At 45.2% G+C, this 17,336-nt stretch overlaps 1 protein-coding gene across 1 annotated transcript in view; it reads right to left on the bottom strand.

The window, feature by feature from the left end:
• kcnq3 (potassium voltage-gated channel, KQT-like subfamily, member 3) overlaps window positions 1-7,298 on the bottom strand; it is a 105,557-nt gene extending 98,259 nt beyond the window's left edge. Inside the window, exons 1-2 of the mRNA XM_080907434.1 lie at window positions 7,018-7,298; window positions 6,105-6,552 (exon numbers count right to left, since the gene is read on the bottom strand). Coding sequence (XP_080763560.1) covers window positions 6,105-6,418 — 314 coding nt within the window. The 5' untranslated portion in view covers window positions 6,419-6,552; window positions 7,018-7,298. The remainder of the gene's footprint in view (window positions 1-6,104; window positions 6,553-7,017) is intronic.
• Between the last annotated feature and the right edge of the window lie 10,038 nt (window positions 7,299-17,336).

Consider the following 17,336-nt stretch of genomic DNA (forward strand, 5'->3'; position numbering starts at 1 on the left):
TTAGACAACAACATTAGACACCAACGGCTACAGTCGTGCATAAAGTGTTAAACCTGAATGTGTTGCAGTATCACATAAAAATGAATAATCTGAATGAATAAATGTTTGTTTTTCTGTTAACAGACCTGCCACAACAAGTTTTTCCAGGACACGACTAAACGCAACGTCCCAAGCAGGTAGAATTCTGAGTGTTTTTGTGGTTTTCCGACAGCGGATCCTCCTCTTCGTGTCTGCGTTTTTCCCCTCTTTCTTTATCGCAGTCCATCCATCTGCTTCTGCTCTTTAATCCTCGTCCCACTTCCCCATACATGTGTCACGTTGAAGTGTTGCCTATGCATCAGAATCTGTGGGTGAAGTGTGTGAGTAATGCTTCCCCTGCTGTCAGCCCGAACAGCTGAAGTGCCCTTGAGCAAGACACTTAACACCCAGTGAGCTGCAGCAGAGCTTTAAACCAGCAGCTGGTCGACATCTGTGACACATTCACATTAAATGATTGTGCTGGTCGCCTCGTCGCCATTCGTATCCGCCCCACAGATGCACCCGCAGTGACATCACCTATCGGTCTGTAAAAACGAGCGTTTCAAAATCGCCATCTTAGCGTTTGGAAGTCCGGGTATGATGAGTGAGGGGAGAAGCTGATTATGAAGCCACATGCTGATTGGCTAACCAGCCAGAATGACTAAATATGACCCGAAATGAGGGATTAAGACCATAAACTCCTCAGGAAGGTGTTTACAGAGGGGCTCACGGCTGTTTTACCTTCTGCAGGAACACAAGTCTTTCTGCAATCAGAGCTGTCGCCCCCTGGTGGCCTTTAAACATCACTCAGGTTTAATGCATTTAACTCATCAGCTTCACTTTTCAGATCCTTTTTCAGAAGCTGAATCCGTCTTACACGCCATCTATTACGCTGCCACATTCCCAACATCAACTAACAACAGAGACCAGTGAACATCAAAAATGGCCGACTGTTACAGAGAACATGTTTACGTGTTTTTTAAATGACGTGAGTGAGACATTTTTCCAGCACTGAATAAAATTTAGGTTTTAATGTCATGCCAGGTAAATTCCTTTTTTCCTTTTCTGTTGATTGGATGAAAGAAGACAGTTTCCCCCAAATACAGCAGAATATCTAACAGAATCCTATTCTAATGTAGTTCTATTGGTATCTCGTTACACAGAGAGTTTTGGTTTAGTTTCACCACAGTTACTCTGGATACCCTCCATGACATCGGCCTGTCAGCAGGGCTGAAGGCCACCAGAGTCAAGGATCAGTCGGCTGATTAAAAACATGAAAACAAGTTTTGTTTCATCAAAGTTCGACACGGTAAACAGAGCACGTGAAATCGAACGAAATCGATCTGGCGACCTGAACTGAAACCAATTTTTCCTTCATCTGCGACTCGCTGCAGGCAAAGTTTCCTCGCTTTCTAATTTATGAGCTTCATTTGAACTTATAGACATCAACAACTCCAACATGCAGAGCCAGTCCCACAGTTACAAACGTTCAAGGTTCCTGAATGTCCTCAAGCAGCTGGTTAAAGGAAGAAAAGGCTGCTGGGAGCCATTTTCACTGGTGGCTTTATCGTCATGGTGATGTAGTCCATGTTTGTGACAGCAGGACAACGTGTTGGTTTCCAACACACGTAACTTCACATGGAAATCTCAGGCTTGCAGTGAGTGTTTTGATCCAACCGTCTGCAGCAGGTGAGGACACGGTTCACCTGCCCGCAGGCTGAACTCGCCGAGGCTACGGACCAGGAGGGAGGAGGCGGAGCCTCTCTGCAAGATGACCGAGTCACTGGAGAGACATCTGATTGTTGTTTACTTTGTACAATAATCCGAAACACCTGGATTATTATAACTCCTGAAATTTCAAATGGTCAAACAGAGTTTTATGTGTATTTAAATGGAGTAAACTGCCCCTTTGATGAGTCTTCACATTTATGTAAAGTCACGTGTCAGTTTGGACGCGCATGTTTCAGTCCACCGTTTCTGTATTCGCCACTTCCTGTCACACCACCCCCAACACCAGAGCTCCCCTTCTTTCCTTTTTCACACGTCACTTCCTGCTCTGACACCAGCCGCCCATATGGAGCGGCCATATTGGGAGATGCATATGTCGTGTTGCTGAGAAAGCACGCGTCCTGCCAGTGGAGCACGAGATTCGCCACGAGTCAGTCTCTTGGGCTTGTTTTATCACATAGTAGCAAAAATAAACTGGAGTCAGGAGGACGGGTTTCCCCCCTGAGTTCAGACTCTCAGGCAGGACCATCTGTCTGAGCACACCAGAGGGTTAAGATCTTTTAACGAAGGATTATATGTAATAGAAAGTCAGCAGGAATAAAATAATGTTTCATATTATTAAATTAGGGCAACCTGGACTTCTAGTGAATATTTTAGCCCCAAATATTAACATTTGGAAGAATTTTTTTTTTTTTTTTTTTTTATTCGCATCAGCTACGAGAATAAATAAGAGAAAGTCATTTCTTCACTGATCCATCAGGTAATCTTGGCCCAATAAACAATAGGAAGAAGAAACCAGCCGGTGCTATCTTGTTGTTTGTGGCTGCAGATGTTGAGTTTGTACCTCTGGCTGCTAAATAAAAGCTCTCGTTTGGAACAACGGTGAATTGTGAGAACAAACAAAAGGTGTTTTCCTGGAGCTGCGATCCGCTGTCGTTCTGGCAGCTCTGTCAGCATCCGTGAGACCCGAGAGCTGAAGTGTGTCCAAACAAGGAGCAAAAATAAAAAGAATATTTATTACAGTCAGCTTCGCCTGGATTCATTACTGCCCGGCAGATTTTTACTGCAGAGGTGAAACCTTCACCCAAACTAACAACAGGCCCTTTTTACAGCTCGTGGACGCTGTTACGCAACCTGAAAACAGCCACAACTCAGCATTAGGTTATTCATGTAGAAGCTTCCTGCTGTTCTGGAATCTGGAGATTTCCCAGGAAGCATCTGCAGGTCCAAGTGTGGCAACATTTACCTGAAAAGCTAAAGTAACCGCCTCAGTCGTCTGCTGCTGATTGGATTTAACAACAAACTAAACCATCGGTTTGCTTCTTGACTGTAAACAGATTATTAATCCGGTTCAATGAATAAAACACATTTTCTGATGTTTCACAGGCTCATAAAGACGAGTTTAAGACCTCAGCTTTGAAAATACAAATTCCTTCTTATGAAGGTACCGACTGCAGTACAATGAGATTCAAACAGAGCTGCACTTACGAATGAAGAGCAAGCAAGACTCTTACACCAGCCTTCTTTCAGCTTTCCCATTACAGTGGTGAGATTAACCCGGATGAGCACAGCCATGTGATCGAAACACAACAAAGATCACTTTGTTACTGGTTAGGAAGCAGGGTGGTCGTTTTTCGCCCAAAGTAATCCAAATTTGAAAAGTAAACACCTGTAATCATATAAAACTGGCAACATAAAAGCCTGAAGACGTGACCACGCAGACAACCTGCAGTGAAGTGAAACAGAGGCAGTACTGCAAGGCTGGTGATAAACATCGTCCCAAACATCGCGTTTCACAAGCTTGTTAATGTAGTTTTAGGCATAAATTAAATTCAGGAATTCGTCTTCTGAGTTGCCTTTGAGTTTGGAGTTTAAATGACCATCACGCACTATTGTGATCTCAGTCAGCAGCATTCCTCACACCGTGTGCAGGAGGACAAAAAGAAGGAGATCCAACAGTTTTTCTGGAAATTTTGCAGACCAAACAAGATTTGAGGCGACGTTTCAGGTTTCAATCGCAGCTAAATGACGGTAAAATACCTTTTTGACCTCAAAACACAAAAATATGTTTGCGACAGACCCAAGATGCAGAAACACATTTACACCTGTCCGATCCAGGACGCGATCAAGTCAGCGCGTCCACATTTAATCGGGTTATTCCCTGATCAGCGTGATGTCACACAGAACTCTGACCTCTGACCCCCACACCTGCAGCAGGTAAGTTACGCCTTTGTCACATTGACTCAGCAGGAATAACATGAAAGGGTCTATGTGGATGTTTTTTAATGTAGTAGATTCTTGACTCAAAGTCGTGTCCCAGCACGACTTTGAGTCAAACAATCAGATTCGTCACATCGGAGTGATTTCAAAACTACAGGAAGTGCTTTAAAACCAAAGACGCCTCTTAAACCAGGAGGACGAGAACAGGACAGAGTTCATGCAGGTGCTGCCTGCTGCCTCTCCACAGCAACGTCTTTGAAGACACGCTGGATATAAAACTGGGAATCTGCACTTCAGGGCTTCAGCAGTGGAGGGAATCATCTCGCCACTCACACCAGAGACCTCAATTCAACTCCCCCCTGGGACAGATTTAGGTTATTGATTGATCCGCTATTAATCATCATTAACAGTAATGGTTTGGTTATGTTTGGGCAATAAAACCAGTTGGTTATGGTTAGAAAATTAAACTAGTTGCTCAGGTTTAGAGAAAGATCCCAGAGACAGTTGATTTACAGTGGTTTTCACGTTTTCTTAGTTGCCACGGTGACACATCCCCTCTGAAGAGTCTGCACATCTGGCTGCAGATGTGAAGCGTACCTCCTGAAAGATATTAACTTCAAATCTGACTGTTATGAAAAAAATCTGTGTCCATGTCTTCAAACAAACAGGTGATTTTTTTTGTGTTCTGGTCGTTCTTCAGATCACGGTTAAACAAACGAGCCGCCGCCTCAGAAGCAGCCGTCAGCCGCAGGATGCTGAGTAGGGATGGGTATCGTTTAGGTTTTATCCGATACCGGTGCCAAACCGGTACTTTTGAAACGGTGCCGGTGCTTAAACGGTGCTCGAATCGGTGCTTAAACAATGGAAAACACAAACTGTCCTAAAACTTCTCATGTTTAACTGTTTTCTGTAAAAAGATAACAATGTTAGTCTTCTCTGCAGCTATAGGGGGTTTATGGCATCACTCTTGGCTGGAAGCAGTGCTTAAACAAGGGAAAAACACAAACTTTGTCCAAAAACCTCTCATGTTTAACTGTTTTCCACTTTTTCTTTGGTCATTTTAGCCTTTTAAGCCAGGGTGAAGGGAGTATCTGCCATCAAACAAGAGGACAGCCGCATGTAACTACGATGTTTGCTAGTTCACCTTACATAAATAACCATACTTTTAAAAAAAGCACCGAAATGTGCGCTGCTTTTCGGTCTGGTTACTACCGTTTATGTCAGAACCGATACCGGTACCCATCCCTAATGCTGAGGCCTCTGTGCACGCTGGGATCTTTTCTCTGGACATGAATCGGTCACGGACGTGCCCGACTGTCGGCCGTCTTTTCAGCACAGACACCTGCTCAGCAGCACGCACTATGACTCACCTGCTGCCTGGTTTTTGTGTTTTTACATAAATAAAAATATTTCCATCACAAATCAAAATTTTAAAATTAGCAGGGCTCAAGAAAAGTAAAGAAGAGCTCCTTTACTTTTGTCCACATTCACTCTGGTCTCATTTATTCATTTATGCAGTTTTTTTCTGTTTTATTGTGATTTGAATTTTAAAACTGAATTGAATAATCGTGATTATGTGATTGTAAGTTGAGCAGAAAAGTCCAACACTGCACGGGAAACAAAGATGCTGACGGTCACTCGGACCATCACTGAACGAGTCCCCCGCTCACAGCGAGCTCAGAGTTTGGTAACACACTTCAGCACCATCAGCCACCTGCTGGAGCTCCACTTATGTAACTCTTGTGGGTTTAAGTGGTTTCAGAGGTTTGGAATCCACATTTAAACCCATCCACCACACAGAATACCTGCACAGGTGAAACCTCTCTCGCCCTCTCTCTCTCTCACACACACACACACACACACACACACACACACACACACACACACACACACACACACACACACACACACACACACACACACACACACACCAGAGAAACGATCCAGCAGCTGAAGCCTGCTGAGCGCTTACATAACCAGCAGCTACAGCGACATACAAGAGGAAGGTTTTCATTTCCAGCAGCAATATTAAGTTACAGCCTCACCAGCTTCATTAAGGCCTGAAAACTGCTGAAACAAAGTGCGAACGGAGAGCCGAGGAGAGGATCTCTCTCCTCTCTCATCATTCAGATACTCACACGAACGCGTGGTAGAGCAGCGCCCATCCTCTCGGCCTCTCCAGCGCGTCGTAGATCAGGTTCTGGATCTTCCTCTTGCGGATGTTATTCCTCTTGGCCGGCCGGGCGTAGTTCAGGGGGGTCTTGGCCAGCAGCCCAATGCCGATGCCCTGGGAGCTCCGCTTGTAGTCATCCCGGCCCGGAGCCACCAACAGCAGGGCGCCATCCTTGTCCGCTCCTGTGGTGCTTTGGTCCAGTAAGTCCCCGGGCGGAGCGCCGGAGGGCTTCTTCTGCTCGTCCGAGCCGCTAACGACGGTCCTGGACCGGAGCCCCATGGTCAGTGCTGGATGCCCGGTGTGGGCAGCATGCCATGATCCGGGCGCTGGATCCGGAGACACCCCCCTCTCCTCAGCCGCGGGTCATGTAAGGATGTGGTCCCCGGCGCGAAGGGAGGTGCTCAGCAGTGTGACTGGAGAACGGGAGGAAAGGAGGAGTGATGGAGGGAGAGGAGACAGAAACGGAGCGTTACTACAGGAGAGCATCGGCATCTGGTACAGCAGCGCGAGGACAATGTGCGTAAAAACCGCGCATAACATGCACGCGCTGATCACCACAAGAACACACGGAGAGGTGAGGCCGACGCGGAGTGGGATATAAACCCACTAATGCGCAAAAACAGCTCCTTTTCCCGGGAACACAGTCTCCGTGTAACGCGACACGAGGCGAAAACACACCTGATCACACCGGGCGATCCCATCAATCAATAATCTGTAAAATAGAGCAACAATTGCCCACTTCCCAAAGAGCCAGCACTCCCCCATAAACACACACACACGGGATAGACAAAGACCTGGCGACACACACACACACACACACACACACACACACACACACACACACGGAATCAGAGAGCGCTAACACCACCGAGCCCTACCGGCAGCGCATCCCGGCCATGGCTTCTGTCTCCGGGGCTCCCAGCCTCCATCCACCTGCAGAGGAAGCGGTGCTGAGGCGGAGGAGGAAGAAGAGGGGGAGGAGGAGGAGGATGGAGACGGAGGATGAAGAGCAGAGATGCTGCGCGAAGGAGGTCGATACTGAAACTGAAGCGGAGGAGAAGCAGCAGGGAGGAAGATGAGAGAGAGGGAGAGAGAGGGAGGCTTTCAGCAGCAGCAACGCAAACGCCCCGAGCGCGCGCACTCACATCCAGGCATGCATACGTGCACGCGCTCAAGAAAGCGTCCACCTTCGCGTATTCAGGAGGAAAACGCGCTCTGCTTGTAAAGACAGGTAGATGCAGGCAGACGCGCGCACGACAATCCGCTCAGTCATGTAGAAGTGCACGCGCCTGTGTGCACATGCATGTGCAGGGAAACGGGCTCTTTATTTCAGAGGCAAAACAGAAAAACAGAGTTACATAAAGACGAAGCTTCCGCTCCTTAAAGGGTTAAAAAACAACGGACACACGGAGCGGACTTCAGATTCTTTAGAAACATCATTTAAAGCGCAAATCTCACCACTGACCTTTGCTTGATGGGTTTACGTTTTCTAAAAGTTGGACTTTTTGTAAAATTTCAATAAAATCAGAATGAAGTGTCTTTAAATTTTCCTATATGGCTGCGATAGCATGTCAGCTGTTGTTTTCTGCGTTTCAGTGCAGAGGCCAGGAGGGGTCAGAGGCTCTGCCTGCCAATATTTGTTGTTTGAAAGTCAAAAAGCTCAGATAAAAGAAAGAAAGGACGCAGAAAACAAGCAGAGAGAAGCAACAAACCCCACAAAACCGAGTCCATAGAAAACAAAAATCCGCAAGGAGACAAAAATAACTACAAAAAAAGATTCAAATTAACCACCGAAGCAAAAAACACAGCAAATCAGTTTAAACCTTGAAAACTAAAAAGTCTTCAAAGTGAAGCAAAAACAACCTGCTGATGCCAAATAACCACAAAGACCTAAAACAATCTCACAGAGACGCTAAAAGCCACAAGCTGATGAACTAATGCAGAAAGAGCACAGAGGGAGGTAAGACCGATCAAATTCGCCCCTTTTCCATCAAAGCGATCCCACTGAGAAAACACTCAGTGGTTTTAAGACAAATGTAAACAAGAACCACTGGGAAACATTATGCGTACAACAAAAATGTCAACAATGGAAGAACAGAACATAAAAAAGTGAGACAGCCGGTGTTTTATTATCCAGCTCTTACATTTCAGGTGATCTTTGATTTGTTAGTTTGCTGTTCTTAGACATTGTTGTGTTTCCATTCTGTTCCTCTGTGTTAGGTAGGCTGTCTTATTTCCTGTGTTATTTTGGCAGCCTGCGTTGTGTTTATCTTAATAACGTTCAGCTGTGTTTAGGTCCCGCCCACTTCCTCTTCCCTCATTATCTCTCATCTCCGTCTTCCTTCTTTTCTCCTGTTGTGATGTTGAGTTTCTAGTGATGTGCACAACTACTCGACTAGAAACTAATCATCCTTTTGTCCCTGGTCAGTACCTGATGTATTAGTCATGCAATCAAATTAATATTTAAACTGATGCCCAAATGCCAAAGTTGTTGTGTCCTAAATGCTATGTAACCATCTGCCACCAGATGGAGCTGCAGCTCCGACATTGCTGTAGAAACATGTAGGGAGCATCTTTTTGTTAAACCTGTCACTGCTCTGTATTTTAAAAGGCAAAAGAGCAAGATTAAATGTAAGTGGCAGAAATTAGCTTCCTGTGAAGGGTGGATGGGCTCCTCAGAGTGAGGAGTCCAGCTCCTCGGAAGGGCTCAGACTGCAGCCACTACTGCTCCACATTGAAAGGAGGCAGTGGAGGTGGTGGCCTGCTGGATGAGGTGTCCCAGGCAAGTGAAATGCTTGGAGTTGTTGTTTTATCATTTTATTAAAATAGTTGTTATGAACTGTAGAACAGTGTGTATTATTTGTAATGTACAACAATGCGCTACACAAAGATTTTTCAATGTTAATTTGCCGTATTTTAAAAATATGTGAACATCTATTGTAGTGTTGATATTTTCATATTTAACATCATTTTTATTTAAGTGTTTTTCTTCTCCACTATCTGGAGTTTAACGCTCATCGTTCACAATGCACGATGCCGTGCAGCTACGCAGCGTGATTCGTTACCGAAGAACGTAATAAGTCACCAGGAACACTTCCTGTTTTATTTTGAAATCTGTTTTACCTTCTGATTTGTTCCTGTTCCACCTGTCTCAGTTCACACACTCGCTCTCAGTGTAGTTGTTTAGCGTTGGAGCCGCCGCTCCTGTTCTTCTTCTGTGTTCTCGGCTTGTGTTGGACTTTCTTGGTTTGACTACGTTTCTGCCTTCGCTGGCTGCCCAGGTGTGGATGACTCCTGCCTTCTGGATTTTCCTCTGCTTCCATCTCTCCTGATTTGGATCCCTCTCCTTGACCGTTACACTTCTCACCTTAAATGCCCTAACCTCCTATTAGTAAAGCTTCCTGATGATTGATTCTCAAACCTTTTGAAATGTGTGCTGGATCTTAAACAGAGAACCAGCAATGTGTGGGAGGAGACGCTATTGACCACAGAGTGTTCACAAGGCCGCACGGCGGCAGATTCTATCATAATAAAACACCTTTCTGTGAGTCTGCGATATGTTACGGCACCATTTGCTGCTTTACAGCATCTGCCATTGTAATTTGAAGCATGAAGTCAGCAGCTGCAGAGAGTTTGTAGCAGCAGCTTCCTGAGAGCATCGCCTTCAGCCCCCACAACCAGCTGCTTCTTCTGCACACATAGAAGTTTCTCTTCTGTTTTTAAACCAGGCGCCATCCAGGGAAGTCGTGTCAGGTCAGGTTATTCATAAGCACATATAAAAACAGCACAAGTGCGGCACAGCTGAATGGAATAAAACAGAGCAGCTGTGTCTTTACGCGAGGTTTAAAGATGTTGGTGACGTACTAATTTGAAGGAGCAGACAGTTCCAGAGTTCAAGTGAAGCTACAGCAGAGCCTGATTCCAAAATAAAAGCTTTAGCAATAAGCAAAAGTGGATGAAACAAAGGTAGGGACTAGTTTCTCACAGTGAGCAGACGAGTGAACATTTTTAATCTTCACAAGGCTTCCTGTCCTAAATCCTTAACTAACCAGAACGCATGCAGAGTGCTCTTGTTTTATGAGCTTAGTCACCTTCCTGTGTGAGAACGCGTATCGTTTGTTTATTTGTCTTTTTCATTTACCAGCCGAGTGCTACTTTCACTTTACATTTAATTCAGTGAACTTTAATTGAGTGAAGACAGAAAATACTCTCCACAGTGCGGGGCAGCACATCGTAACACTGTGAGCTCATTTTATCACAAAGGTCGATTTAGAAAGATTTTCAGGTGTTCAGGAGGCTTCAGGTGTTTGAAGGAACGCGTGAACGTCCATATGTGTCATCGGCTCTGCAGCTCAGCCTCCGCCGTCTCCCGCTGTCTACTCTGAGATTCTCTGCACATTACCGACACCGTGAATCTGCTGACTCCTCTCAGATTTTTACATTTCTTTGCAGAAAAGCTGAGAAGTTCCTCTGAAAGCAGAAGCAGGCGTCAGTGTTGAATATTAATGATTCTGGTCCCACATGGATCCACTTCTAAAATATATAAAGTTGCAGGTTTGGCCTGAGGACATAATAAGTGAGAAGAGGTGATAACAAGAGGACACTTTGATACCTCAGACGTCACTTTATTGTTCAGGTCAACTTGTACATGTGTGAAGGCACCACTAATCCAGGAGCCACGTTTACTTTCACAGACTCACACTAACACTGTTACCATTAACTACATGCAAAACTACAAAACGAGGACTGAGGTTTATTTAAACGCTGATGAGCACGGCCTGGACTGCACAAGAAAGGATGGAAAGAAACACAAAACTGCATAAGGTGGAAGCAGGAAGACTGGATGAAGTGATGAAGACAAGGACGAGTGAATTTACAGATGGCTGAAAACAACTTTCAGCCATACATTTCAGGTTATCCCAGAATTTTGACGTCCAGCTGAAAATTCTGAGAAAATAACTTGAAGTTGAAAAAGTCATTAGAAATGTCAAGTTCTCTGAGATTAAAACTTGGCTACGCCTGGCAAATATTATTTTATTCATTTATTTATTGTCAGTGGTGGAAACGCAAAACAGACAATCCAGCAATGAAAGGACTGCATCTGGGATAAAGAGCTACTCCTAACCTTCAAAGTAAAAACAGGAGAAACTAAAATACAACACTGACACAAGAAAACTAACAAGAAACAAAAAAACATCTTTGTGGCCTGGGAAAACCAGGGGTGTCAAACATGAGGCCCGGGAGCCAGAATCAGCCCGGCAAAGCATCCAATCAGGATGGACAGTGTTAGGAAATTTGAAGGAGGGCAGAAATTTTGGACTTTTAACTGCAATTTCCTACATTTTTACAACTTTTCCTACAGACACAGACCTCGTCCTCATACTATTTTAAATAACAACTACGCGATTAAACGATTTGTTTTTCTACCTGCTGTTTTGACAGTATAAAGGACATCTTCTCTGAATGAACAAAACTTTTCTGTCATTTCTTAAATTTGAGGCCCAGAGAGTCGTGCTGAGAGATTTCTCTCATTTACTGCAGCAGTACACTAACGCAGACACACGACCGAGGCCTGGATCCTGGAAATATCTGCAGTGGAAATGTGGATGTGCAGGGAAGAACAATGAGACAAAGTCAGAGCCGCTCTTTCCAGGAAGGAGTCCTGTGTTTGACCACACAAAGGCTAACAGGATTTACCCAGAAGAACAGAGCAATCTTAAAATAGATTGATTGCACGTCTTGGTGGCCTTTAGTATTTCTGCTTAATTGGTAACGGTCGTCGGATTTGACTAATTATCTGTATGAAAAACGGCCGAACGAGTCTCTAATTGAAAAAGCAATAATTTGACTCCAGCTGTCTGCTGCTGTACAGGACGGTCCGCTGCTTCCCAGCTCCGGGTGGACAGATGGGAATCAGACCATAAAGCTTAGAAGAAAATGGATTTTCCTGATGGTCTTTCCTTTTTTTAGCTTTCAACTCCATTAAATCCTCCAGTGAAGTGAGTTACAGCCTCTTTGCCCTAATCTTCTTCAGGAAACTGCGAGGCCTTTTCAGAAGCCTCTCCTGCCTGCGGGATTCAAACCTGTGACCTCCTGGTCACAGCCAGGTATTTAGGCAGGAGCAGATTGACGACGCTTGGCTGAACATTTCAAAGCTCCCTGCAAGTGTCAGTTTGTGGGTGTGAGGTGTCTGGTGATGGACGAAGGCTCCGATCAATACTTGTGTCCGTGAATGGAAGAAGATTTGTCATCCATGTAATTTTACAGGCTCAGAATAGCACGCCGTCCCCGAGCAGAGACCATCCGTCCTGCAGGCAGCTGACAGCTGGAGTTATGTGATGATGCAGCAGCATGGTGGGAACCTGAAGTGCCCTGCAGCATGAATGTTTGGACACATCGTTTAAAGTAAAATAAAACGCAGATATGTCGCTTTAAACATGGCCACACACAGACTGTATGTAGAAGATGGACATAGCTGCAGTGATGTCACAGTTTAATTTCTGTGGTCCAGATGTGAGCGTTGTGGCTGTTGCTACATCAGATTGTTGGAATTAGATTAGAAATTCAGATTTTTCTGCACTCATGTGAAAAAGCCTTCTTCCTGTTCCCGCATTTCACAATAAAAGTCCCCAACAAATAAACTCCACACCTGCTGCAGTTAAAGAAACAATTTGCAGATCCTGCAGATTTCAGGGTTTAAAATAAAAATATTTTCTGTAGTGTTACACATTATGTAGAGGAGGACTTCATAATGTTTAATAGATGTAATAATAAAAACTGTTACTGTAAAAGTCACTTTAGATATTTCTATCAGCGTGTACTGCATTGGTTGAAAGTCTGAGATGAATGCCTCTGATTATCTGAGACAAGTTTAATAAAAACTCTGACATCTTCCTCTTCTCCTCCTGCACTGAAACTCCATCTTCATCATCCTTTGTCCAGCAGCCTCTGCTCTCCCTCTTCTGCACATGTCCAAACATATCAGCCTCACCTCTCCACCTGAGCTGTCCCTCTGATGCGACTGAGCACCTTCAGCTCTGCCTCTTCTTGTCATTGATGTTTTCTTGCTGTGAGTTTTCACTCTTCTTATCAAATACAGGAAATAGTGAAAGATAAAGCATGTCCAAACCTGTACCAACCATCAGTACTGTACATTTCAACATTTAAACACACTCAGAGACGGAATCAAGAGTTACTGCTCCGCAAGAAATAAACTTCAAGCTGAAAGCAAACATGTATCATGTGTGTGACACATATGCGATGCTGAGGTGAACATAATGCACGGATCTCAGGCAGCAGTAATTTTACTGTCACCGTTTCACGTCAGTCAGCGAAGTTTCTAAGAAAAGTATCTTAACAGCAGACAAATGTCATATTTTCAGATCCTTTGATATCCAGTAGAGACACGTCACCATAGAAACCAGGAAAACTGTCTTCTCCAGCCTCCAAATGTGGACTTTTGTTGTGCTTTAGAAGCAGAAAATCTCAGTTTGTGTCCACAAACCTGAATCTGAACACACAAGATGAGGCCGCACAATTTTAATGCATGACAGGAAGTCGGCAGTCAGTGGTGACACACTGACCATATCTGGACGGGTGGGCGGAGTTATCAGCTAACACTAGCTTGGGCATAAAGAGTACAGTTGGCACAGACAGACACCTGCTAATGAATCGCGAACAGACTAAAATAAAAGTTTAACTGTGGAAACTGAAGCTCAGACTTTGGCAGCCGTGTTTAATCAGGGTTTCTGAACAGTAACACTGTAATGAGTCACAGCCGGGTGAATATCTGCCTGTTTACAGTCAAAATTATCCTCCGTAACGTTGAGCTGAAGCCAGAAACACGCTGAGGCTGTTGCTGTTTCCAGATGAGCAGCTTGCATTTCACGATAAACCTGATATGAAACGTCCTCGTGCGGCTCCACGTCTCCGCCGTGCTCCGGGGTCTTGGACTCATCACCTGTCAGGTGCAGCAGACGATTTTTCTGTTTTATTCTGCACCCTCCCCTCAGCTTTCATGTCTGAGAGCTGCAGGCACTGAGGTGGAGCCGACCAGTGTTCGGGCCCACAGAGACCTCCAGAATGGACCTGTTCTTTCCTCCCCCGTCCTCCATGAAAACACCTCTTACAGCGATGGAGCAGCGATGGATGAAAACTGAAAAGCCACGTCACCGTTTCAAACTGCTCGTTGGTTCATGCCAGACCTGAAGGCTTTTTATCAACAGAGGAAGTCAGGTCAATCCCACTCTTCTTGAGACTTCTGTCATAAATAAGGAAAACTGTATGTACGTTCACAGTCTGTGTCTGTGGAGCGGTGACAAATTAAAGGAAAAACCTTGAATGGGTGACCTGTGCAGTGAGAGGGTTTTTTGCTGGCAGGGCGTCCTGAGTGATGGCCTCTGTCCTCACTGATGAAGTATTTCCACCCTGATGGAGCGGTCCCCCTCCACAGGACGCGAGGGCTCACTGACTGGTGTGATGAAGATGATGTGGATCATATGCTTGGGCCTTCGCAGACCTCGGGCCACCCACAGCGACTCTGAGCAAGGCGTTTGTCAGAAATCCAGCCGCTGAATAATTAAAGGTGTTACAGGCTGCTGTGTCATATCTGCATGATGTGGCAGACTCTTCAGCTGCACAGACAAAGAGAGGAGGGGGTGGTCGGGAAACTGAGCAGAGTCACTTTATTTAGCTTTATGTGGACAATGATGACTGTTGTTGTTTTAAATTACGGCGCTGAGATGAGATACAAAGACCAAAAAACGTTTATTTCTGCTGTAAAGTTGGACAATTTAACTCTGAGGGTCTGACTCACTGCCTCAAGTGGAGATCACAGGAACTGCAGTTTGGAGGTTAATACACATATTGGGAAAATCTGTGCTAGATAAAAATGACTGTCAGCTGCCAGCAGATTTATCTTTGGTATAAATTTATTTAGGTTATTTTCAGAAGAACTGGGATTGTTAGTAACTTCATCATCTCTGCGGTGTAGGACCAGCGGCTCAGGCTGGTGCTGTAAAGTTGTGGAGATATTTTCTTGGCCTTCTTAGAAGCAGCTGAGCATCGTTTAAAAGCTGACCATCTCCATCTCTTTATGACCACAATGCGCTCATCTCATTGTGGACATGCTCCTGATCCAGGCCTGTGCTTCACCGACAGGGTGGGGTTGGGTGTTCTCGGCCAACAGCTTCAGTCGGCGGCACTGATGTTGAGCGTTCACTGATGTCTGTGAACACCGGCTTCAGAGTGCCACGCCCACCTTTAATAAACCAATCAGCTGTAACTAAAAGCTGCCGTTTGGCTTTCTAAGAGATAAAAATAAGACTGAGAAATGGACAGACACTTTAAACGTGTCTCACAGAATAAATTTTCTGTTTCTACTTTGATGTCTCACTTCATTTTGCTGCTGATAAAGTTTCCACGAACTCTGTGACCCAGTTTGGTTCGGGGATGGGATGAGCGGGCTCCCACCAGCAGACAATCATCCTTTTAAGCGCTGCTGTATCCGTGAGGGATATGCTGTAGACTTTTCATTAGCACATAAATTAAATGTCACTAAGTAATAAAACCGACTGACGCGCCTCCTTCCACGAGAGGTGATGGTGCTCTGGTGTGTGTTAACCTCCGTGATGCGAACACGTGAGGCCGCCGTGTGATTCAGTGCTCGCTCAGTTGAGGTCGTCGTGAATCAAACCGCCGTGAAAAACGACTTTGTCTGTCAGCTCCGAGCTTCAGTCACGGTCCAGGAGATTCACGACTCAGCATAAATGATAAATACAACAAATCACCACGTGGCTTCTGAGTGTGGAGGACACATATAGAGGTATAACGCAGCTCCTCCACCCAGAGGAGTCCATCAGACGAAGGCTCCACCTGGAGCTGCTCCTGAGATTATTTTGGATCCATCAAAGCAGCTCACTCTCTGCCTTAAAGAAGCTCAGTTAGCTCCTCCTCCTTCAAGGAAGCTGTCTTCTGATTGGCTGCCCCCCACAAACAGAAGGTAAGAACAGCACAGAGCTTAGAGAGTTTGTCTCAATACAAAATGTAACCTCAATAATTGAAATTTGGACCATGTTTGATGTGAGCATCCACCACTGGAACAGCACACGTATGACTGGAAATAAAGAAAAGTGGAGAACATTTCCCGTGAGGAGAGTTTCATAAGATTCCTTCTTTGACGTTCACGGGATAATAAAGAGCTTCCCACAGGCTGCAGAGCGAGCATCACCGCTCTGCATCAGCCCTTCGCTGCAGCGCAGAGATGGCGAGAGGGAGGAAACCAGTAAATTATTCATCCCAGAGAGGAAAGAAGGCGAAGAGGGAGGGAACCCAAAGAAGGAAAGGCCAATGTCTTCTCAGACCAGTGCCACATAAAACCAAACATTTTCCTGCCCAGCAGGGATCCAGTCTCCTCGCTGGGTCCCTGGGCTCTGCGTGCAGCCGCACAGCGAGGACGTAACCCCGCAGAGTGACTGGATGGAGTAATTAAGCTGAGATGCAACCACCTCCAGGGTGTTCCTCCACTGTGGTCCTCTCACGCTTCAAGGTTTGATGTGTTGCATGTTCAGAGATGCTCTTCAGCATGGATGTAACATCTAAATATTTGAGTTAGAGTTTCATCTCAGTGAGACTTTACCTGGATAAATAAAGGATACCAACAGGCTTGGGGTGATTGCTGCTCACTGGGTGTATCCCCCTTCTTTCGGGGGGCTGTTCTGTTTAAACCTTAGAGATGGTTGTGGGAACCTCCCAGTGAGAGCTTCAGCAGGTCGTCTTGACCATGCCCTTATACCCAAACGCACAGCCATGTGACCGGCTGAGTATATATTTGTGTTAGCGAGCAGTTGGACACATATACCAAAAAAGTGGAGAGTGTATATGTGGTATAAACACACCTGACATCTGCCATATAAGGTGGATCTGTGGCACGCTGAGTCAAGCTGCAGGTGTGAGCCACATTTGTGCCAGAATATCTGAGTTTTCTGGCTGTAAACTCTTCTCACTGTATTGTATTTGTTATTTACGGCCTGTGAAAGGAGAAACATGATAACATCACCAACGAAGCACTGAGTGGACTCGGCAGCAGAGAGTTCAGAGAGGCTGAAATGCTTAAACCTGACATGTAGCACTTATAAAATACAGCAAAAAGAAGAAAACCTGAGGAGACGAATAAAAATAACTGGAGGCTTTTCTTCCC

Source organism: Rhamphochromis sp. 'chilingali' (assembly GCF_963969265.1).
Source record: "Rhamphochromis sp. 'chilingali' genome assembly, chromosome: 16".
Taxonomy (NCBI): domain Eukaryota; kingdom Metazoa; phylum Chordata; class Actinopteri; order Cichliformes; family Cichlidae; genus Rhamphochromis; species Rhamphochromis sp. 'chilingali'.